At 41.4% G+C, this 24096-nt stretch overlaps 1 protein-coding gene across 3 annotated transcripts in view; it reads left to right on the forward strand.

Moving 5' to 3' along the window:
* Positions 1–4425: 4425 nt before the first annotated feature.
* pitpnm2 (phosphatidylinositol transfer protein, membrane-associated 2) overlaps positions 4426–24096 on the forward strand; it is an 80264-nt gene continuing 60593 nt past the window's right edge. For all 3 annotated transcript variants that reach the window (XM_088355650.1, XM_088355652.1, XM_088355651.1), the window contains exons 1-2: positions 4426–4634; positions 21244–21382. In XM_088355650.1, coding sequence (XP_088211776.1) covers positions 21305–21382 — 78 coding nt within the window. In that variant the 5' untranslated portion in view covers positions 4426–4634; positions 21244–21304. The remainder of the gene's footprint in view (positions 4635–21243; positions 21383–24096) is intronic.

Here is a 24096-nt window from a genome sequence, read left to right on the forward strand (position 1 = left end):
TGATTTAGTGCCTTCTTCCACGTGGAATTAGAATTTTCTTTATTGTCATTGATGACTACCAGAGATTAGATTTCATACAAAACGAATGATAAAAACAATATTAGGATTAATAGAACACATTTACCAAGTAGTACTTGTAGATTGGCTTAGGTTGTAAGTACATGATAAAATAGTACATTGAAACCTAGTTATATTCCCAAGAGTGCTGTAAAAAACAAAAATTACCAAAATTGTAGATTAAGAATATATATGAAATAAAAAAGGAATACATCGACAGTGGCTAGCGAAACTATTTGGTCCCCTTGAACTTTATACAGAGACTTGATTAGACACAAGTGGATTCCATTTATCAGCGTTAGTCATTTATATCAACATTGAATCATTCAGAGATCCTCACTGAACTTTTGAACAGAGTTTGCTGCACTGAAAGTAAAGGGGCTGAATAATTTTGCAAACCCACTTTTTCGTTTTTTTTTTTTAAGTATCCAATAAAGTGTGTCCCACTTCATGATTGTGTCCCACTTATTGTTGATGTTGTTTGAAGTCTGAAATGTGGCATAAGGTCACAAAGTTCAAGGGGGCCAAATAGTTTTGCAAGCCACTGTAGCTAACAAAAGGCAATAATTCAAACTTCGAGTGCATAAGTACACTGTCTCCTTAAATTGGAGGCGATATAATCGTTTGGAGTAAATGAGTGTGAATTCGTACTTCTTTTTTTTATTGTTGTAGCACTCTTAAGTTTGCTCAATTATTTTTTTCAAATTTGAAATCGCACATCAATTTTAATTTTTATGCACAATTTTTTCAGTTAATTTTTTTTCCCCAAGAAAATGAAATATCTGAAACTGGCCAACAGAAGGTTAATGGATGATTAGAAAACCCTTGTGCAATGATTTTAGCACAACTAAAAAGTTAAGTAGCTACAAAACTGAACACCCTTTGAGCTAGTCCAGTATCTGGAGCATCATATTTGTGGGTGCAATTAAGCTTTCAGGTTAGCCAGAAAAAGGGAACTTTCATGTGAAACTTAATTCTTGTTCTAAAAAATGAAGAGTGTTCCACGGGAGAAATTGCTAGGAAACGGAAGATCTCCCACAATGATGAGTACTACTCCCTTTTGAGAACAGCACGTTGAGCACAAACAAAGTATCAAGAGAAGTGGGAGGTGTACAACCAAGCAAGAAGACAAATACAGACGCTGGCCTACTTACAAACAGTTCTGGATGATCGTAAGTTGAATTTGTTCATAAGTTGCTCCAGTACTATATTTTGTATGTTTAAGATTTATCTAGATATGTTTAAGGCTTGTCTAAGTAAGCTGTATTCTTTTGTACTGAAAATAAACATTTAAGAAAATGATATGCTCTATAACAATAAATAAAGTTGAGTTGAACTTACTTTTGGAAGATGCGCTTCAAGAGGTCCTCCTGCGTGGTAAAAAGTGGCTGAAAAAAGCATTCCGACCAGTTTCTCAACCGCATCAAGCTTTCTTATTCCACTTTCATTTCAAAAGACACTGCTCGTCTCTTCTTTACTCTTTATACCAACCATATTGAATGGATGCACGAGATATTAAACAATAAAAATGTTGACGTTCTTAGCGCGCTGGAGATACAGTATATAATGTTTACACAGGAACTTGGAAGAGGAAGGGATTTTTTTTTCTTCTGGGTGGATGTTGGGTGACCTCTCACAGCGCCACACGCCGGTAGTGGTGGAAAGAAGCACTACAATACTGTTCTGTACTCGGAAAAAGGTGCAGGCAATACAAAATCTAACTTACAGCAATGTCAGGATATTTTTCGACATCCCAAAATAAATGATCGTATGCACCGTTTTTCGTAAGTGATTGGTCGTAAGGAGGGGAGCATCTGTACATTAGAATCTGTAGTTTGAGAAATAGACTCCTTACAGTTCCTGAACTAGCATCTTCGTTGAATAGTACACATCCGTGTCAATATCTACAGTGGAGAAGCTACTCCAGGACCCTGGCCTTCAAGGCAGAGTGCAGGGGTGATTTTAGGTTTAGAGCTTTGGGGGCGCTGTGGACCCAGGCTGGTTAAAAAAAAAAAAAAAAAATTAACTTATATTGATTTTAGAACCATTCAACACTGTTCAGGAGTATCAAATCCCATTTGTGAACATCACATTACTACGCCATACCCAGTTTTACACATTTAATTCAAATAAAGTGTATACATATGTCACCGCGGTGTACCTGTCCCATCAAAGATCCACATTCACGCTAGACTGGATGATGAGGTTCTTATTACAGTTTCTGCAGATGAAATGAATCACAACATTAGCTTCTCTGCTGGCTTTGATCTCGTTGGCAGCTCGCTCTGTAGACTGCCCAAAGCATATCAAAGAGCTTTCTTTTCAATTTTTTTTACATAAAAAACATTTTAGAATATCACAATATATTTTTACATCCATTTTAACAAGATACTTTTAACAAGAGATCGTATAGTGGTTTTTTAACGTTTACAATGAATTCAACATATTTTTCTTTAGTCTGAATTTTAACCAACATCATCCTTTTTATATATATGAGAAAATAGAAATAATAACAATAATGAGTATAAAAACGGATACAATTTACCTGCAGATGAAATGAGTCACAACATTAGCTTCTCTGCTGGCTTTGATCTCTTTGATCTCTATAAGGGGAATTAACATTTTAGCACAACAGAAACAAAACGAAAATAAATCCAAACAGCTTGACAACATCAATGACATTACTGTGCATGTTGAGGGATTTGTCAGCTGTGGTTATAATGTTTAAAATTACCTTTTTTTGTAGAGCACCAAAAGATGTGTCTTACCGTTGGCAGCTCGCTCTGTAGACTGCCAACAAAACCCCGCCTTCCGTTCACATGTCAAAAGCCAAAACAAATCCTACCCCATACCAGCAGGTGGCACTGTTGGACTCATCATTGCAGGACACTTACCAAAAACTATACACATATTTCAGCAGGAATTTCAATAAAACAAAAGTTATTATTACACCCGTTACACATACATGAGAAGAAGCATGGAACTTGTTGGACAACGATGCATACTACGGTAATTAACAGTTTAAAATCCCACCCTACATTTTACGGTTTAAACTGTGTCACCAAATTCAAGGTACTAGGACAACTAGGTGATAAAATAATTGTTCAACACAACCACTGTATAACCCACTCTCACAGTAATATACCAGAGTTTCCACAGACTCTGCCGCTATGCCGCAAGTCACACTAGCCGAACAAAAAAAGAGGAGGGAGGGGGGCAAGCGCGGTGCGAAGTATCAAATGCACTAAACCACAGGTGTCAAACAGGCGGCCCGCGGGCCAAATCAGGCCCGCTAAGGGATTGAATCCGGCCCGCGAGACAACGCTCAGAAAAGCACAAGCGAAAAACGAGCCGCAGGTTGAAATATATCCACTTGATGTTGCCAAAGTCGGGTGCCTCTCACAAACGCTGTACTTGGATTTCTCTCTCACTCTCTCTCTTCCTTCATTTTTCTCTCACTCTCTATCTCTCTTTCACTCTCTCTGTCTCTCTTTTTCTCTTTCTATGTTCCTCTTTCTCTCTGTGTCTTTTTACCTTCTTTTGCTCGCTTCCTCGCTTCCTCTTTAATTTTTCTCTCTTTTCTCTCTCGCCGTCTCACTTGCTTTCTCCTTCTCTCTTTCTCTTTTTCTTCTTCTCTCTTTGTATTTCTCTTTGGATTTTGTACTTTCTCTCTTTTTTCCCCTTCTCTATTTCTCATTTCATCTCTTTTGTTCCTCTCTCTCCCTCTTTCTCTCTCTTTCTTTCTCCCTTCCTCTTTTTCTTTGTCCTACCCTCTCTACTTCTCTCTCCCTCCCTCTTTTTCTCTTATTTCTTTCCCCCCTTTTTTTCTCTCTAATCTACTTCTCCGGCCCCCGAGAGATTGTTGGTTCTATCGTGTGGCCCCTGGGTTAAAATGAGTTTGACACCCCTGCACTAAACCAATTCAAGGTGGTGGATTATTTCACCGCTGCGTTTGTTTACAATTTTGTTTTGTTATACCTTTTTATATTTTGGTTATTTGACGTTTTTCCCGTCCTTTGTTAGGGTAAATTGAGTTTTTAAAGTCCTATAATTTTCGGGGGTGCTCGGGTTAAATTTTAAGGTGCTTGAGTAAAAAAAAATGCCATATGTGACAACATAAAGATTCATTTGGGCAAAATAACACAGACAGTGATAAATAAAAGAGTAACCTTCTCTTTAAAAAACTGCATTTTCTTGGTGACCCCAAACCTTTGAACGGTAACGGGTTTTCACGCCCTAAATTGAACGTTCTTGCAATAACTCATTTCCACACTAGAGGTCACCATTTCGCCCTATCCACCTGCGCTGGGGCCGTGACGTCAGCGCCAACCCGATAAACGACATCCCTGACAGACAGACAGACGGACGAGGACGCAAAATGGAGCGTGACAACAGGACGCATGACGTCCTATGAGACCGGAGGACGCCCCTAATAAGACCCCCAAAAGCTTCACTTCCCCGGGACGTCGGACCTCTCCGTAGTCGGCGTCAACGAGCCGCCATGCCGAGCCACCGCCACCGCCGCGGCGGCGTGAAGACAGCCGGAGATTGAGCGTCGCCTGCCGGCCAAGCCTCAGGTGAGCGTCCGCTTGACTGATGGATGGATGAATGGAAGGAAGAGTGTCGTGTGACGTCATCGACCCAGAATTGACATTTCATCAATGAATAAATGATCTGGAATCGGTTCGGATCCCGAAACACGTACACACGCGCGCGCGCGTAAAGCAGTTAGACGCAGTCAAAGACACACCTAAACAAACGCACGTCAAACACGAAATATACACAAATACATGCAAATAGTCATCCCGTACACAGAGAAAATGTGTTCACACACCAACAAGCAGGGTCGGGAGGATTACCGTACTTCAAAAATGTAATCGGATACAGTTACGAGTTACCTGTTGAAAAATGTAATCGGTATCATAATCCGAATAATATTGCAGTAATATAACTTCATTACCCTCTGTTACTTTTGGATTACTTCATATGAAATATGCACCAAAAGACAAAATCAATTATATATAAATACAATTACAATATTTTGTTCAAGATTAACAATTTAATGTTGAAAAAGAAATGGAGGAAACTAAGATCAGATGGTTGCTTGTAGTCCAACGAAAAAATGCTCACATTTTAACCCCGTAGTGTAGTGTGGTGTAGTCTAGTCTCGTGTAGTGATAGTATAGTAATAGTATAGTATAGTATAGTGTTAGTATACTGTAGTGATATTATAGTGTAGTGTTAGTATTGTATATTATAGTATAGTGTAGTGTTAGTATCGTGTTAGCATAGTGTATGGTAGTGTTAGTATAGTGTAGTGTTACTATAGTGTAGTGTTAGTGTAGTATTAGTGTAGTGTAGTGCAAGTGTTAGTGTTCGTATAGTATAGTATTGTATAGTATAGTATAGTGTATAGTATAATATATTATAGTATAGTACAGTAAAATGTTAGTATAGTAAAGTGTTTGTATACTATAGTGTAGTGTTAATATTGTGTACTTTTAGTTTAGTGTTAGTATAGTGTATTGTAGTGTTAGTATAGTGTTGTGTTACTATAGTGTAGTGTTAGTGTAGTATTAGTGTAGTGTAGTGCAAGTGTTAGTGTTCGTATGGTATAGTATAGTATAGTATAGTATAGTACAGTAAAATGTTATAAGTATAGTAAAGTGTTCGTATACTATAGTGAAGTGTTAGTATAGTGTACTTTTAGTTTAGTGTTAGTATAGTATAGTGTAGTGTTAGTGTAGTGTAGTGTAGTATAGTGTAGTGTTAGTGTAGTATCGTGTTAGTAGAGTGCACTGTTAGTGTAGTGTTAGTATAGTATAGTATAGTATCGTATAGAATAGTGTTTTTTTTTCCTTTTAGCAACAAACAATTAAGATGTTACCCAAAAGAGCGAGCTCCAAGACTCCTTTATATGTTTCACAAAGGCAGAACAATGACCTCACACTGGCACACATGAATGTGAACCATACATTATTTATATATACATATCTGATCAAACGTACACAATGTCAAGAACCGGAACAGGATCAGGACCCAAATGCGTGACGTTTCTCACGCAAGCCTTTTATTTTACGGGAAATGGGGAGTCATGCACGTTAGGCAGCAGTCTGGCGTGGAATGATAGGAAGTCAGACGCCGACGAGATTGATACCAATTGCCCGAGCAGATATCGGACAGATGGGGTCGATACTGGACAGAATGGGACAGAAAGGAATGATATCAAAACAGGAAATTAAACAGGACAAACTAGACGGAAACAAAACTGGAAACCGATATCAAACAGGACAAAATAAACGGGAACCATACCGGACAGAAAATACCAACAGGAAACAGGACCGAGTCAAAACCCACATTTTCCGGGGCTGAGGTTCGTTGACGGACTGACAAAGGAAAAGTGAGAGCACTGAGCTTAAAAAGACGGAAAGCCAATCTGTCTACAAGCCGCAGCTGGCGCCACACGGGCGGGGCCAATTGGGCCCCATGGCAACCGTGACACACAAACATAAAAAAATTCAAACTATTCAAAGAAACGCTGTCGAATAATTGACAGAGCCCTGAAAACTGGATAAAGACAAACAAATACTATTGTTGCACTTTCGGTATTATAAGAACCCTTATCATTATTGGTTGGATTGTCACAAGCATGTTTTTACAATTCATATTTTAACCACAAGAGGGCACTTAAAGACATCTCTATATGTTTCTCAAAGGCAGAACAGTTACAGTATGCAGTATCATTTAGCACTGTAACTATGCATTTCCAATTAGAGCCATTTCATATAAGATGCACTGGATTATAAAGCGCACTTTCAAATTTCTGGCCAGTTTATGTTTTTTTGGTGCGCCTTATAATTTGGAAAATACTGTATATATATATTTTTCCTCTTCATTTATTAGTACATGTTTATCCTGGACTGCCAAATCTAATGTTGTAAAAAATACACTACATTGTGACAATAAAGACGTGTCATTGTTCGCGTAGAGATCATATAGTATTTGCACACATACGACACAAGTTAAAGCGGGCATTCTCACTGGTCGCTGTGGCTGTTTGTCCCGCCCCGCCTGCATTGTGATTAGACGGCTGGGTAAAATATGATATAGACGAGTGCGTGTTTTCAACAGAGCGTAAAAAGCGGCGCTACCATTGCAACCGATGAGTATAATTTGCTTAGAGCATGAAAACGCTTTGGTGAAAATGGGCCTTCACAAGCTGCGGGTTACAATAACCTCCTGTAAACCATAGAAGAAGAACCAGCATCCTCTCGAAGCGGCTACTGTATTACAAAAGTAGCTACAATGATATTTGATACTGTCATTTACCAAACTACGGATATGAGTAATACATTGAATTGAATTTAAAATGTCATATTGGTGATTTGGTCTGTTTACTCGCTGATACAGAACCTTAAAATAGTACAGCATCGGTATTGGGACAACCCTAGTTATGTTTAGTCTAATTAGATCACAGGTGTCAAACTCACGGCCCGCGGGCCACATCCGGCCCGGCGTGCAATTATATCCGGCCCGAGAAATCCTTTTATACACATCTACTATAATGGCCCGGGTCTATGAAACCCTGATAACTTTCAAATTATACTCGGATACTAAAAACCACAATGGCCGAGAAAATGATGTTAACTGACATTGCCGGTAAACCCGTGAGTCTTATTTGTGGAGATTTTGTGGCCGTAATTAAGGAATTTAATGGAAAACGGCACTACAAGACAAAACTTCAGAGTAAACTGAAAAACCTTGAATCCAGAGAAAAGATACAGAAAGTGGAAGAGTTAAAGAAGAATATGAAGATGTTTTTCACTAAAGCAAATTCCCAAAGTGAAAAGCACAAATTTTATTTATATTTTCAGTTTTTTCATATTTTGAATTAGTATAGTTTTGACAGGAGATATTTTTATGGAGAGCAACGATTTTTAATTCATTTCATGTTTAAGGTTGTTTATTCTGGAATAATATTCCTGACTGTTTTAAATTCATATTTGTTTATGTTTTTTTTTAAAAAAAGGAAAGTTTTAGTGTATTCAATAAATATTTATACTGTTCGGCCCGCGACCAAAGGTTTGGTTTTAGTTCTGGTTCCATCCACCAGAATCTCACAAAATTCTACGGGAAACACTGGTGTTAGCATGCTAACAGTTCTCAAACCTGTTTTCTTGTTTTTTTTTTATTATCCTTTCAATGATGTGCAGCTTATCTTCATTTCTCGATTGGAAGAGCCGACCAGAGAAGAAGCCGGAGCCCGGCAGGATGTGATTATCGGGCTCCAAAGATTGCGTTTGGGCTAATGAATGCTGTTAGGAAGTAGCCACAGCAAAAAGAATGAGTCACGCTATTGATTACTATTACCGCACACACTCACATGCACACCCACTATAAGAAACAGGAACACAAACAGAATTCGTAAAAGGTTCATACGAAACCAAAATATACAAAACCCCGAAACAATACACGATGTACGCCAGTGTTCTCGTTTGCCCGCGTCCCTGCGTCCTAGACGCATCATTTTTGCTGGGGACGCATAGTCTCAAATCAACCTTTTTGACACCAAATTGTCATTATTACCCGATTACTTTTTTTTTTTAAACAAAGATTTACCGCACTCCAAACTTTTCGTCAGGCAGATCCGACATTGTTGTTTTGGTTTCGCGCCGATCTCGGCAAACGAGATCTCGTTGCTCCGAGATGACGTCATTGTTGTGGCGGTTGTCGAGTGAAAGAGAAGTATGCCTCCGAAAAAACAGTTGGTGCTAGGTGCAAATCAACAAAAAAATTGGTGATTTCTTCAGTGTCGGTAATAAGTCAAAACATAATACAGAAAGTTGTAACAACTGCAATAATTCCGGCACGAAAAAACGTCGGAGAAATTCTTCGGAAGATCACGCAGGCAAGAGAAAACGTGTGTTGAAGCGAACGATTCGACGAAAGAAAATAAACAAGACTACTAGCAAGAAAAGGACTTTTCTGCCAAAATGGACTAAATTATTTTCCTGGTTACGCTATGAGAAGGATGATAATGGATTGGACTTTGAGAAGGCATTACAACTATGGCGGGTCAGCAAACCACGAAGAATATATGAACTGAAAAATTTGAAGTGATAACTGCTTTCTATTACCAATTAACTGTGATGATTAAAACTGCATGAATATATAAATATTTCAGCAATATTATTTTGTATAGTGTACAATATTGTGAACTGAAAAATCAGAAGTGATAACTGCTTTGTATTACCAATTAACTGTGATGATTAAAACTGAATGAAAATATAGATTAATATAATTATTTCAGCAATAATATTTTGTACAATGTACAATATTGTTGTGAACTGAAAAATCTGATTTTTTTGATAACTGATTTGTATTGCCAATAAACTGTGATGATTAAAACTGAATGAATATATAGATTTATATTATATATTTGTCGCCGATTTACGATTTCAATCGCGATTACACAAAATTTTGGGGACCCATAGATCTCTGTTGGCACCAATGCTCCCTCTAAGCTGCGCGAGTGCGCAATCGCGCACTGCCTGCACATTCTCAGCGCACAAGAAAATCTAGCCTGCGCACAAAAATCGGAGCTCGAGATTGCTAATTAAGAAGCGAATTAAGTCAAAGTTACAGTGCATAAAGGGAAAAATACACGGGACCCCCGGACGCTGTTTTCTAAATGCAATATTTTGAAGTCAATGTCGAACGAAGTTGAAAAGTAAAGTCAGTAGAGTTTTTCGAGAACCGGCTTCTTTGGCTCGGCTCACTAAAGAGAACAGGTCGCAAATGGCTCTTCTGGTTGTTTTTGCTTCTTTAATTCCTACATGACCAAATAATATCTAAAATTGTGCACAAAATTATTTAAAGTAAGGGGGGGGGGTGGGGGAAATAGAACATAAAAGAAAAAAAAATACCAAAATGAAAAAGTAGTGAAAAGCTAAGAAAAAAGACACAAAAGGAAGAGAAAAAAGAAGAAAATTTTCAGAAAAAAGCCAGAAAAAAAGAAACGAAAGAAACAAAGGAAAAAAAGTAAATAGAGAACAGAAAGAAAAAAAGGAACAGCTAGGAAAAAATAAACACAATGAGATTTTTTTAAAGGAATTATAACACAAATAGAAAAAAAACTGGGAAGAAGAAGAAAAAGTTTGTGTTGCATTCAAATCATTTCCAATTATACCAGGTCAATCTTGTTGCCAACATTGTACTTCCACTAAAAAAATGTAATTAAATACAGTTCTGTATCTTGCAACCGACTAAAGAAGCCCCCAAAAATGTTAGTATTATGCGACAAAAGATACCAGGAAATAAAAAGAAATGAAAATCTTGTGAAAGAATTGTTGTAAAAACCAATGACGTAGGCCGTAAAACCTTTGCAATAATACATTAGTCAATTCATTCAAAACTGAATTTTTTTTCTGATTTGCCGGAAACTCCGCAAAATGTAACTTGATGTCAAGTTTTGGACATGTTTGATAATGATTTAGTTGCCTTACTTGGGATTGCTGTTGCTCACTGTTGTTTCAAGCGTTGCTCACCGACTTTGTGTGAACGCTCAGACCCCTGGAAAATTAGAAGGAACATTGGTTGGGACCCATAGATTTTTGAGCATGCGAGTCCTGGGACCCATCACTTTTCACAGGTAAAATGAACACTTACTGTACGCTAGCACAAATGCACATAAAACTTGACGCGCATACGCACAAACCTCTGATAAATGGCATGTATGGCAAATGCAGTACAGTAATGATGATGGGTGGGGGTAGGCAATGCGGGGGGTGGGCTTGTCATGGGTCGCTACGTCACTCAGAGATATTTTTAGTCGGGGTAAACACAGCATGTCAATGAACACCGCAAATAGACCGACCGCGTATACCGTCGCGCACGACCTTTGCTCGTCCTTAATTCCATCATTTTTATATAACGAGGGTACGGGTGGAATAATGACTCTATTGCAGTTAGTGAATTTTCACAACTAAAAGTTGCACCGGATTGTAAACCGGGTTATAAGGCGCACCCCCCAAAAAGTAGTCTTTATAAGGCGTAGAACATTAAAACTGCAGTAAGAGCATGGAATTAAATCTACAGTAAGAGCTTAAAGGGACAGTGTGTAATGTTAAATGCCTCTTAGTGGTACAAAAATTGTCATTCTGTCAAGACCAGAACGAAGACAGGACCCACTTGCGTGTGTTTCTCTGGGTTTTATTAGGAAGCAGGGAAAGGGTAGAATACAGGATCCTTAGATCGTCGATCGTGGAAGTGGAATTTCCGTGGCGAGCGAAGGCTTTGTTGAGAGAGGGGAAAAACAAATCGATGGCCGGGACGGGAGAGCAAAAACGTAGTCGAGTTCTGAAAAGGGGTCGGAGCCGGGAATCAAACAGGAATTAGGACAGGAGAAAGTCAAAAGAAGCCTAGCGTGAGCTGAGGTTCGCAGACGGACTGACAACGGGTGACAGGAAGACGGGGGTTTAAAAAGAGGTAAGCAGCCAATGGCCGTCCGAGGCAGTTGGCGCCAAAGGTGCAGACTCGGGTGCCTCGCATCAGTAATCATGACACATTCAGTGAAAAAAAAAACATTGATTTAAATACTAGACAAAAATACTATCATAACATATCAGGAATCCTTTATATGGAAGCCCATTGAACAATACATGTTCACTGTTGAGAAACTTTATGATGAAAACCCGAAGAACAAACTGTAAACATGAATCCCAGCACAGGACCCAAAGTAATTTGATTGGGTGAGAGGTAGATATTGACGGGGCTATGTACATATTGCGCAAGCACTCGCTTCCCTCTAAATATATCCCTATCCTTCTTGTTTGCAGCATTTTGTGACATTTTTACAAAAGAACTTTGCTCGCACCTTGTTTTGAAACCTTTGTTTAGAACAAGAATAATGGTCAAATTAAGACTTACCACTCTCAAGTTATTGCGGTAGGGAGACACGTTTTAACTGGTATATTTATATTGATATTGTCAGGACCAGAACGGAAACAGGACCCACTTGCGGACGTTTTTTTGAAAGAGAGAGGAAGGGCTGTGCCCACACTCCGGTGTTCGCTGGCCGCAGTCGCTCTCGTACTCGGATTGTGATCCGAACGCGGAAGTGGATCTTCCGTAGCGAGCGATGGCGGTGTTAGGAGCGGAAAACTGGTTGGTAGCCGGGACTGGGATAGCAAGACGTGGTCGGGGTTGGAAACGAGTTGTAAGCTGGGACGGGAGAGCAGATGTGGTCGGGATCAAAACAGGTCGTAGCGGTAGACAAACAGGAGCAAAAAACGGGACAGGCGTGAGTCAGGGTCAAAAAAGGCTTGCCTAGTATACACGGAGATTCGCAGACGGACTGACAACATGGGATTGAATGAACTGGATTTAAATAGGGACAGGGAGCCAAATGAGCGGGCACAGCTGAGTCACATCAGTAATCATGACAGATATGGGACAATGGCTCTGGCAAGATTAGTATTTCATAGATTTGATGGAATCATCATATTACACAAAATGAAATAAAATGTAATGAAAAATTTGCATTTTGAGAGTGGGTTTGGCAGGTTTGTAGAAATTGTCTTAAAATGTATGGTGTGGCTTAAAAAACTGAATATTTTGCTTTTATGGCTCTTTGGGTCGGAAAAGGTTCCTTACCCCTGCTGAACATTCCAGAGAATATGAAAAATTATTTTTTTAGAATAATTTAATTGTCACAGTTGTCATGGCGCCTAATTGGCCCCGCCCGTGTGGCGCCTGCTGCAGCTTGTTGACAGATTGGCTTCCCCACTATTTTAACTCTGTCCTGTCTATCCCCTGTTGTCAGTCCGTCTGCGAACTTCTGTGTATACTAGGCAAGCCTTTTTCAACCCTGTCTCCGGCCACGACCCGTTTTGATCCCGACAACGTCTGCTCTCCCGTCCCGACTTAAGACCCGTTTTTGTTCCCGACCACGTCTGCTCTCCCGTACCAGCTTTCGACCCGTTTCTTTCCCCGACCACATTTTTGCTCTCTTGTCCCGGCAATCGAACCTGTTTTTCTGTCTCTGACACCGCCATCTCCCGCTACAGAAGATCCACTTCCGTTATCGGATCACGATCCGATTGCGAGAGCGACTTGCTTCCCGCGTCTAGCGCCGCCCTTCCTCTTTCCTCCGATAAAACTTGTGAGAAACGTAACGCAAGTGGGTCCTGACATTAATTTCACATAAACTTGACATCTTTTGTGTGTGTGTGTGTGTGTGTTGTTTCCTATTCCCAACAATGAGATCGTATTCTCTTCTCTCTTGCCATTTTTCTCAATTTTTCCATCATTTCATTTCATTTTACACCCAATCAATATTCGATGGATTGTCTTCCCCATCTTTCCACCGTTTCATTATAATATTTTACTCATATATAGTGTTTTATTCGAGACTATCTTCTGGTAGAATTGAAATTTTCAGTATGGGAGAAGCGTGACGGTGAACCCCCACCATTCCCCCCCCCTCCTCCTCCGACGTCACGCTGTTTCCCTCGACCCCCTCACCCCTCTTCTCACCCAGAAAGCCAAAAATAGCTTTTTCCTTGTGTCGTCACGAAAAGGGGGGGCCGGTGGTGGCCTCGGGCTTTCCGGCATCCCGCCCGTCTCTGGCCAAATGTTTTTTCTCCCCCTCCGGTCAGCGGCGTCTTCTTTTCAGGAGGACATCGTTGTGGCTTTGTGTATTCTTGTACATTAAAACTGTAGCAATGGCCATGATCAATTCCAAGGTTCCTGCTACAGTAATTGCTTTATTTTTTGCAGGGATTTGTTTCCAAAATTGACCGGCACTAATCAAAATCCACAATGTTTATTTATTTATTCACTAAATACTCTACTACACAATAAAACCAAAGAACAAACCCTATTTCAGGACCAGAATGAAATCAGAACCCAATTGTGTAACATTTACCACAAGTTTTATTGAAAGAAAGAGAAAAAGTTGCGCCCACGATCCGGTGTTCGCTGGACGCGGGTAGCAGGTCGCTCTGATACTCTGATTGTGCTCCGACAAAACGGGTCAGTAGCCGGGACAGGAGAGCAAAAATGTGGTCGGGGTCAGAAGCGAATCGTAAGCCAGAATAGGAGAGAAGACTTCGTCGGGATAAAAAACAGGACAGGTCAGGGTTCGAAAAAGGCTTGCCTAGTGTAAACTGAGGTTTGCAGACGGACTGACAAAAGGTGACAGACAGGACTGGGTACAAATACTGATCGGGAGCCAATCAGAACCCGTGGCAGTTGGCGCCAAAGGAGCGGGCACGGCTGAATCACATCAGTAATCATGACACTAAATACTCTACTACACATTAAAACCAAAGAACAAACCCTATGTCAGGACCAGAACGAAATCAGGACCCAATTGCGTTTACCACAAGTTTTATTGAAAGAAATAGGAAGGGCTGCGCCAAGATCCGGTGTTTGCTGGACGCAGGAAGCAGGTCGCTCTGATACTCTGATTGTGCTCCAAACGCGGAAGTGGATCTTCCGTGGCGAGCGATGGCGGTGTCGGGGGACGGAAAAACAGGTCGGTAGCCGGGACAGGAGAGCAAAAACGTGGTCTGGGTCGGAAGCGAGTCGTAAGCCAGAATAGGAGAGAATACGTGGTCAGAATCAAAAACGGGTAGAAGCCGGGGGGACAGACGGGAGCAAAAAACGGGACAGGTAGGAGTCAGGGTCGAAATAAGGCTTGCCTAGTGTTAACTGAGGTTCGCAGACGGACTTTCAAAAGGGGACAGACAAGACTGGGTACAAATACTGATCGGGAGCCAATCAGAAACCGCGGCAGTTGGCGCCAAAGGAGCTGGTACGGCTGAGTCACATCAGTAATCATGACACTAAATACTCTACTACACAATAAAACCAAAGAACAAACCCTATTTATTGACTCAATCTTTTGTGTAACAAATAAAAGCGCTGAACTATTCTTCTGCAGGCAAATGTTTATATTCTTGTTCATTGGTTTTGTGGATATTGTGTCTGTGACTCGAAAGGCTGTTGTTTATCGAAAAAAAATGGCAGATCTGTTTGTGGCTCTGCAAAATACACGATTCACACCGCCACAGTGTGTAATATTTGACCACTAGATGGCACTGTATTGTCTAATGCGAAGGAAAACCAGTGCCAAGAGCACAGCGTAGCAGCAAGATGCTAGAAAAACCAGGTGGCGAGCTTAGGTAAGGAGTCCACTATGTAAAAGAAATACCATTTCTTGACCTATGATATAAATAGAAATTAACATTGGTATGATAGTTCAGGTATTTTTGCCTAGTATTCAAATATATATATTTTTTTACTAAATTAAATGATTTTCTACACACTGTCCCTTTAATGGTACTGGAGAAATTGGATTAAAAAGTGCTTGAATTTGGCCGTGAGTAAAGTAAAGTATTTTCCTCATACATTTTTATCTGTTTCATCTGGGGGAGCAAACCCATACCCGTAAAAACGGCCTGAAGAGGGCGCTGTCAGGCTGTACCTGTCCAAGACACACCACAGAAGGTGGTGCCCCTAGGACTCTAACGGTTAAGGGACTTTGGCAACGTTTTTCTTCAGTTGGAGGAAGTAGTTGGTGTAGCCAATCAGGTTTCGAGTTGGCGTCTGAAAGGAAGCTAGCAGGCTTTGAGCAACATCACCAGTTTCACAAAGTGTGACTGGCTTAATGGCTAGGGGGCGATAATCTGACAAACCGTTAGCGCCAACAGCAGTTAAACAAGGAAATAACGCAGTTGTGTTGATTTAATAGAAAAATGTCGGACAACCCCCAAGTGAGAAAGCAGGAAAAGGTTTTGTCGGCCACTTTCAGCCTAGAAGTAAGATCTTACGACTGAACTCAATTTCGACCTGTCAGGGCTAACAGGGCCAATCATCAGTCTAGCCGTGTTTCTGTCTCGCTGCTTTTTTTAATCCATTATAGTTGTTGTGTTTACACAATCTTTTTAAAACTAAAATACAGGTGCGGGGGCCCTGAGAGTAAAAAACCCTTCCCCCTACCTTCTCCCGTTCTCGCTCAGTCTGAGCTCCATGAGGGGGCTGTATTCAGGGCGCCGCCATCGAACTTGATAACCGGACGCAAAATCTCGTCTTCCCCATCCGAGTTCTCACAAATAAACGTCCCCCCCTCCAAGATAAGAGCTGGTTTGTTTACAAAGGCCACATCACTCATTCGGCATGAAGGCGTCGTTCTGAAATCCACGGCACGCCACAGGATTACTCTATTATGTTCTGTTCATGCTATACAGAGTAAAAGTGTCGGAAGGTGTCTGTGTGCGTGTTGAAAGGTGTTAGTGACACGATGACAAATGAAAAGGCAGCAGGAACACAACGTTGACGTGTGGACAGCCTGATTGGGTTAGCGAGCGCGCCTGGCCATGATCACCACCAGCGCCAGAGCCTGTGTTTTCAGGGCGGAGCCGCCATCAACAAGTCATGAGGTAGATCAGGGTTGGGCAAACTACAGCCCGCGGGCCGCACGTGGCCTGGCAGGCTCCTTCTTCTGGCCCTCCAAACTGTTTAAACGACATGACTGGTTGACTTCCAACTTCTTCCTCAATGTCCCTTTGTGTGTCCACAACAAAATACTACTAGAGAAATACAAAAATACTTCAAAATGACTCTTTCTTTCTCTATCTCTTTCTTAGTCTCTCGTTCCCTTCCTTTCTTTCTTGCATTCTTACCTTCCTTCTTTCCTTCTTCCTTCATTCCTTCATTTCTACATGCCTTCCTTCATTTCTACCTCCATTTGCTCCTTCCTTCCTTCATTTTTACATTCCTTCCTTTGTTTCTCATTTCCTTTCCTCCTTCCTACCTTCCTTCCTACCTTCCTTCCTTCATTCCTTCCTTCATTCTTTCATTTATACATTCCTTCCTTCCTTCCTTCCTTCCTTCCGTTCTTCCTTCCTTCCTTCCTTCCGTTCCTCCTTCCTTCCATTCTTCCTTCCTTCCTTTGTTTCTCCCTTCCTTACTTCCTTTGTACCTTCCTTCCCTCCTTCCCTCCCTCCTTCTTCCTTCCTTCTTTCCTTCCTTCCTTCTTTTCTTCTTTCCTTCCTTCCTTCCTTCCTTCATTTCTCCATTCCTTCCTTCATTTCTCCATTCCTTCCTTCCTTCATAGCTTTCTTCCCTCCTTCTTAATCCCTTTCTTCCTTCCATCATCCCTTCCTTCATTCTTGCCTGCCTGTCTATCTTTTTTCTTGTTATGTTTCTTTCTTTCTTTCTTGCATTCTTACTTACTTTTTCTTTTAATCTCACCATCTCTATCTTTCTTTCCTCCTTTTTTCTTACTTATTTTCTTTCTGTGTTTAATCTTTTTCCCATCCTCTGTTCTTCTTTCATTCCTACCTTCCTGTTTCCTTCCTTCCCCGCCTTTCTTTCTTTTTCTTTCTTTCTTTCTTTCTTTCTTTCTTTCTTTCATTCTTTCTTTCTTTCTTTCTTTCTTTCTTTCTTTCTGTTTCGTTTTTTTCTCCATCCCCTGTTCTTCTTTCCTTTCTTTCCTTCTTTCTTTCTTGCCTTCTTACTTACTTTTCCTTTTAATCTCACTATCCATATCTTTCTTTCCTCCTTTTCCTCTTACTTCTTTTCTTTCTGTTTTTAATTTTTTCCCATCGTCTGTCCTTCTTTCATTCTTACCTTCCTTTGTATCTTCCTTCCTACCTGTTTTCTTTCTTTCATTCTTCCTTCCTTTTACCTTGCTTACCCGCCTTTCTTTTTTTCATTCTTCCCTCCTTTTACCTTCTTTACCTGCCTTTCTTTCTTTCTTTCTCTATTTCTTTTCTCTCCATCCTCTGTTCTTCTTTCCTTTCTTGCCTTCTTTCTTTATTGCCTTCTTTCTTTCTTTCTTGCCTTCTTACTTCCTTTCTCTCTTTATCTTTCTCTCTTTCGTTGTCTCTCTCTGCCTTCCTACCTCCCTTTCTTCTTTTTTTCATTCCCTTCTTCCATAAACGCAATCTGTTTATTTGTATGACTGACTTGGTTCGGAGGGATGTCACCCTACAAATATGGCTGGAACTAACATCCAGACGCCAAGCAAACTATTTAGTCTGACAATTATCTGACGATCCATGAAACTGAAGAAAGCGCCCGTGTCTTTGAGAATGGCCTGGGCCACTCGTTGACGTCCACTCGCTAGCAACGATCAAGTTATTGACACAAGACGGGAGGAGGCGAGTCGGGGCGTGGCCCGGACTTGCTGCATCACATCAAAGTCCACAAATCAAACGCGGGCCTCCTACGTTTCCATGGCAACAGAGTCGGAGGAGGGAGAGTGAACCTCTCGGTCTTGCGCTATCGGGAAAGGATAAAGGAGGAGGGCGGGACGCGACTCAGGTGCGGCGCTCGGGTCCTCGTACCTAACAAGATGTGTGTATGAGCGATACCAAAAAAAGGATAGTAGGATATAATCATCTGTTTTTTTATTTTCAAAAAACAAAATGACCACAAAAACGACTTCAAGTACCACATATGCTCGGATATTAGCCTACATCGCATATCAGCGAACCTTAAAAAAATGGTCGCATAATAACAGAAATTCAAAATGATAACAAAGTATGCACCTAAACTTCGATAATTATTTCATTATGTAGTTAAAAAGATTCATCTTTTTGTTGATTCATTTGACAGGAAATACAACTAAATTTAAATTGAGGTTTTATAAAGAGAATGATAACAATGTGCAGTGTTTTTAGCTAGCTACAAGGCTAGCTTTTTGGCGAGTTAGCCATCTTACTACCTCTTTGGCTTTTTAGTAAGCTACCTAGCTAGCTTTGTTGGTGATAGGAATGAGTGGAGAGGTGTTTTGAAAGGATGGTGGGATGTTGGACACAGTCTAAGGCACAGATGTCAGACAGGCGGCCCGCGGGCCAGATCAGGCCCGCTAAGGGATTGAATCCGGCCCGCGAGACAACACTCGGAGAAGCGCAAGAGAAAAACAAGCTGCAGGTTGAAATATGTCCACTTGATGTTGCCAAAGCCAGGTGCCTCGAACAAAGACACTGTACTTGTATTTATTTCTCTCTCTCTCTTTCTCTCTCTTTCTTTTCCAACCCTTTTCTCACACTCTGTCTCTTATCTCTTTAACTCTCTGTGTCTCTCTTTTTCTCTTAATTTGTTGCTCTTTGTCTCTGTGTGTCTTTTAACCTCTTTTGCTCTAACTTCCTTTTTTCCTTTTCTCTCTTTTCTCTTTCTCTCTTCATACCCTTTGCGCTTTCTTTTCTCTTTTCTCTCCTTCTGTCTTTCTATTTCTCTTTGGATTTCTTTCTTCCTCTCCCTTTCTCTTCCCCCTCTCTCATGACTTTTTATATTTTGTTTGTCACACTCTCTCCCACTCTCTCTTTTTCTTTCTTTGTCCCACCCTCTCTCCTTTTCCCTCCCTCTTTCTTCTTATTTCTTTATTTCTTTTTCTTTCTCTGTAATGTACTAGTCCGGCCCCCAACAGAATGTTTTTTCTATCGTGTGGCCCCCTAGTTGAAATGAGTTTGACGCCCCTGTTCTAAGGGATGGCCAGGGCACCCATATTATGCGGCGGGGGTAAACCAGTGAAAGCTGTCGGGCCCTGCTCTTGCTGTTGAACAGAAGTGAGTTGTGTCACCCTGACCCGAGTGTTATGGCCGCTTTCTTGTGTCCCGTTTCATCTGGAGGGACGAAAGCATGACCAACTTGGGTGCCGAGGTGCTTAACTTCTTTAAGTGTTTGGACATTTGGGTTGGCCATGGTCCCAAATTTTTTGGTGTTTTTTGCTACTTTTTCCCTTTTCTCAAAAATGTTCTTTATTTTTGTATGTGTTTGTCTTGCTGTTGGTCACCTCTCTCGAGGGATATGACATGGGTAGATAGATGGATAGATATCTAGTTAGCGTCTCACATTTTTTTTGGATGCTATCTAGCTAACGTTTAACATTTTTTTGCTAGTTATCAAGCTAAATGATGGCCTTATTAGCTAACTAGCTAGTTTAGTATTTACCTTTCTAGCTGGCTATTTGTAAAACGTTTTACTTTTTTCGCTAGCTATCTAGCCCTCTTTTAGTTTTTTTTACCTGTTTACCTTTTTGCTAACTATCAAGCTACATGTTTGGGCCATTTAGCAAGCCATCTAGCTTAGAAATGCATATCGAACCAGGTGCCCTTTGCACTAAACCCTGCGGGAAGCGGAGGGGAGGTGGTCTCGCTAGCTACGTGAACACGAGGTGGTGTAACCTTGGGCACAAAGATTTGCATCTGCTGCAGGGACGTCGAACTTTTGGACTAGCGTGTGACGTCATCCACTCCGCTGTTGCTAAACCTCAAACACAGCACCCAGAAGCCATCCTGTTAATCTGTTAATAAACAACAAAAGGATACTGCTGGAAGTGTGAATTTCCCTACGGGGATGAATATAGTATCTATCTATCTAGCTATATATCTCTCTCTCGCTATCTATCTATCTAGCTATCTAGCTATATATCTCTGTCTGTCTGTCTGTCTGTCTGTCTGTCTGTCTGTCTGTCTGTCTGTCTGTCTGTCTGTCTGTCTGTCTGTCTGTCTGTCTGTCTGTCTGTCTGTCTGTCTGTCTGTCTGTCTGTCTGTCTGTCTGTCTGTCTGTCTGTCTGTCTGTCTGTCTATCTATCTATCTATCTATCTATCTATCTATCTATCTATCTATCTATCTATCTATCTATCTATCTATCTATCTATCTATCTATCTATCTATCTATCTATCTATCTATCTATCTATCTATCTATCTATCTATCTATCTATCTATCTATCTATCTATCTAATTAGTAGCAAAAAGTACCTCAGCTTGAGAAAGGTTTGAGACCCCTGATCTACGACATTTTTTTTTCTACCATGTGGTTCTCGAACTATAAGTGTGACACCCTTGCTTGAAAGATTTAGCCCCCGTCTGCATATTCCAGAGGAGTTTCCACACCGAGTTGTTCCGCCTTCTAATACGTAAACAGCACAACCTCCCCCTTCCCCTCCTTCTGATGCGAGGCGGGGTGGCGTCTTTTTAAAGCCGCGGGTCGACGCTCTCGACCGTTTCCCTCGGCCGCCCGCGAGCGAACGCGGCAGGGCCAGATAGAGGATTTAGGTTGCCGGGGGATTTGTACTCAGGAGGATTACCTTGTAATAAACCCGTGACAGGAAACGCAAGGCCAGGTCTCCGAATGGCGCCCCCGACTGACCGTCTGTTGCTCTCCTCAGGCTCCTGCCATGACTCGGGTAGTGTTTTTCCTGACGCGCTGACCGTGGTCCTGAAGCCGCCATGCTGATCAAGGAGTACCGCATCCCCATGCCCATGAGCGTGGACGAGTACCGCATAGCTCAGCTCTACATGATACAGGTCAGTACGCAATTGATATCGCAATCAACACATCGTGTACTCTACTCACAAGTGGGTAGAGTAGCAAGACATTTTACTGATGAAAAAGTGATGTTACTTCAGAATAATATGACCCACGTACTCATCCAAATAATTACTTGAGTAAAAGTAAAAAAGTCCTTGAAGAAAAGTACCGCATCCCTATGCCGATGAGCGTGAATAATGTGGGGACCGAATCGACCTCTTACATGTGGGAGAGCTTCTCAAAAGTTGGCTAACGCTAGGAAAATACACCAGGCATTAGACTTTTTACAACTGCCAGTTGGAGAGGGGGAGGGGCCGGGAGAGGAGGAATTTACCCGCGTTCGTCTCCTTGGCCGCGTTCCTTTCCTCTGAGGCCCTTCCCCCACTACACTGTATTTTATTTACAAAGACAAAGAAGTAAAGAAACGCCCCTTTCCCCCTTCCCCTGGGGCGGTACCAACATTTTGAAACAGAGAAACATGATACAATCTGATTAGAAATACACACTTTTGAGGAAATGTTGTTTAAGCCTACTTTACAGATGAGTACCCCATTGCTCAACTCTACATGATACATGCACATCTTGAATTGAGATCTCCAAAGTTGATTGGCCAATTTTTTATGGTAGCGTCTTTCATATTGTACTCTGACCGGACACCTGCTCTGTGTTCCTATGCATCTCGCTGAGACGAGTTTGTGTCCTGCTTCTTTTGTCAGGGAGCCAGAACGATGCATCTGTCGCTCTCTAATTCTCTCTCGCTCTCTTTCCCTCTCAGTAAAAAAAGCAAGGCTTTGAATCAAGGTGTGCCCAAAACATCAACTAATTTGAAATACATACAGGGTTTTAATTTGTACTCTCTCTCTCTTTCTCTCTCTCTCTCTCCAAAACTTACTAAAGTAAATGTAGCTAAGTAAATGTAACTCGTTACTACCCGCCTCTGACTCTAGTGTACACAAACATTTACATAAAATACCTGACCGAAATAAAATAAGCCTTTTTCCCCTGAATTTAGAATTTTTATTCTATTCTATTCTAATCTATTCTATTCTATTCCATTTTATGAGAGAGCTGGCCTAAGTGTCCTCCATCTTGCTGCTGTGCGTACCTGTAACAAAAGCTTGCAATGACTATAAATTTAGAGGAAAAACGGTTTGGTTACTGAGTCTCCGTAGTTTGTATTCTACCTCGTTCCATTTATCAAACAATGGAGCACTTGTGTCAAACTCATGGCCTGTGGGTCGAATATGCCCCACCCCATCATTTTATGTGGCCCGTGAGACAACGCAGAGAGAAGCACAAGAAAAAAAATGAGCATAGATTGCATCAAACAATGACTTCCAGTTTTAAATATGTCCGATGGATGTCTCCAACGCCAGCTGCCACTCTCAAAGCACCCACTCTAGCTGTATCTGCTGACGACCATTAATCAACCAGAGAACATTGGGGAAACCTATCCGAATGTTATTTCTGAAATCAGAGTCACAAACGCACTGTTTAAGGTAGTAGGATAAATACGATACTTAGTAAGCTATCTAGCTAGCTTTGTTGGTGATAGGAATTAGTGCAGAAGTGTAAAGAAGTGTTAGCTCCTTTGTTGTCAGGACCACAATGGAGACAGGACCCACTTGCAAGTTTCATTGGAAGAAAGAGAAAGGTTGCACCCACCATCCGGTGATTGCTGGACGCAGGAAGCAGGTCACTCTGAACGCGGAAGTGGATCTTCCGTGGCGAGCGATGGCGGTGTCGGGAATGGAAAAACGGGGTCGGAAGCGAGTCCTAAGCCAGGGAAGGAGAATAGACGTGGTCGGTTACAAAAACAGTTCGAAAGCCGGGACGGGAGAGTAGACAAGGTCAGGATCAAAAACGGGTCAAAGCCGGGGGGCAGACGGGAGCAAAAAACAGGTGGGAGTCAGGGTCGAAAAAGGCTTGCCTAGTGTGAACTGAGGTTCGCAGACGGACTGACCAAAGGGGACAGGAGTGGGTTTAGATAGGGACAGAGAGTCCAGATTGTGTGTGTTTACCCAAGTTGAATAACCTCTAGTGTAAACAAATTCAGTTGTTTTGCTTTTTTTTAGACCAAAACATTAAATCTTAGTAAAGAAAACAAAATATTGACGAAACTACAGTAGAGACAATGAGTTTACAGTGCTTTTTATGTATTAGTGTGTGTTCGACAATTAGTTACTCAGTGTGGAATTAGATAAAACCCCTCGCATCCCCCCTCCCTTTCCGGCGAAGCGTCACAACCGTGTGCCGGTCGCCACGGTAACGGGTGACATCAGCGCACCATCATGAGTCCACGTCGCCATGACAACACGCCGGTCATCTCGGAGCGGCTTCAAATAAATAAAGAAAATACCAAGCTCTTGGCTTTACGAAACGCAACCGCCACCTGCTGCCTGGAAATCCTATTTCCTGCCTGGTGTCATCAATAACTTAAAGGGGCAGTGTGAATTATTTCGCGCCTCGTCGTGGTAAAAAAACAACAACAATATTGATTAAAATAATAGGTAAAAAAAAACACATGAAATATCATATAACATGATTTTTTTTAAGATACTTTTTAGTCGAAATGCGGCACAGTTCTGAGGTCGTGGGAACCTCCTGAGTGGGTTCAAATCCAGCTCCCGGGCTTACTGTGCGGAGTTTGTATGTTCTCCCCGTGCTTGCGTGGGTTTCCTCCGGGCACTCCGGTTTCCTCCCACATTCC

The sequence above is a fragment of the Urocampus carinirostris genome, chromosome 16, assembly GCF_059441175.1.
Source record: "Urocampus carinirostris isolate Australia breed hairy pipefish chromosome 16, RoL_Ucar_1.0, whole genome shotgun sequence".
Lineage (NCBI taxonomy): Eukaryota > Metazoa > Chordata > Actinopteri > Syngnathiformes > Syngnathidae > Urocampus > Urocampus carinirostris.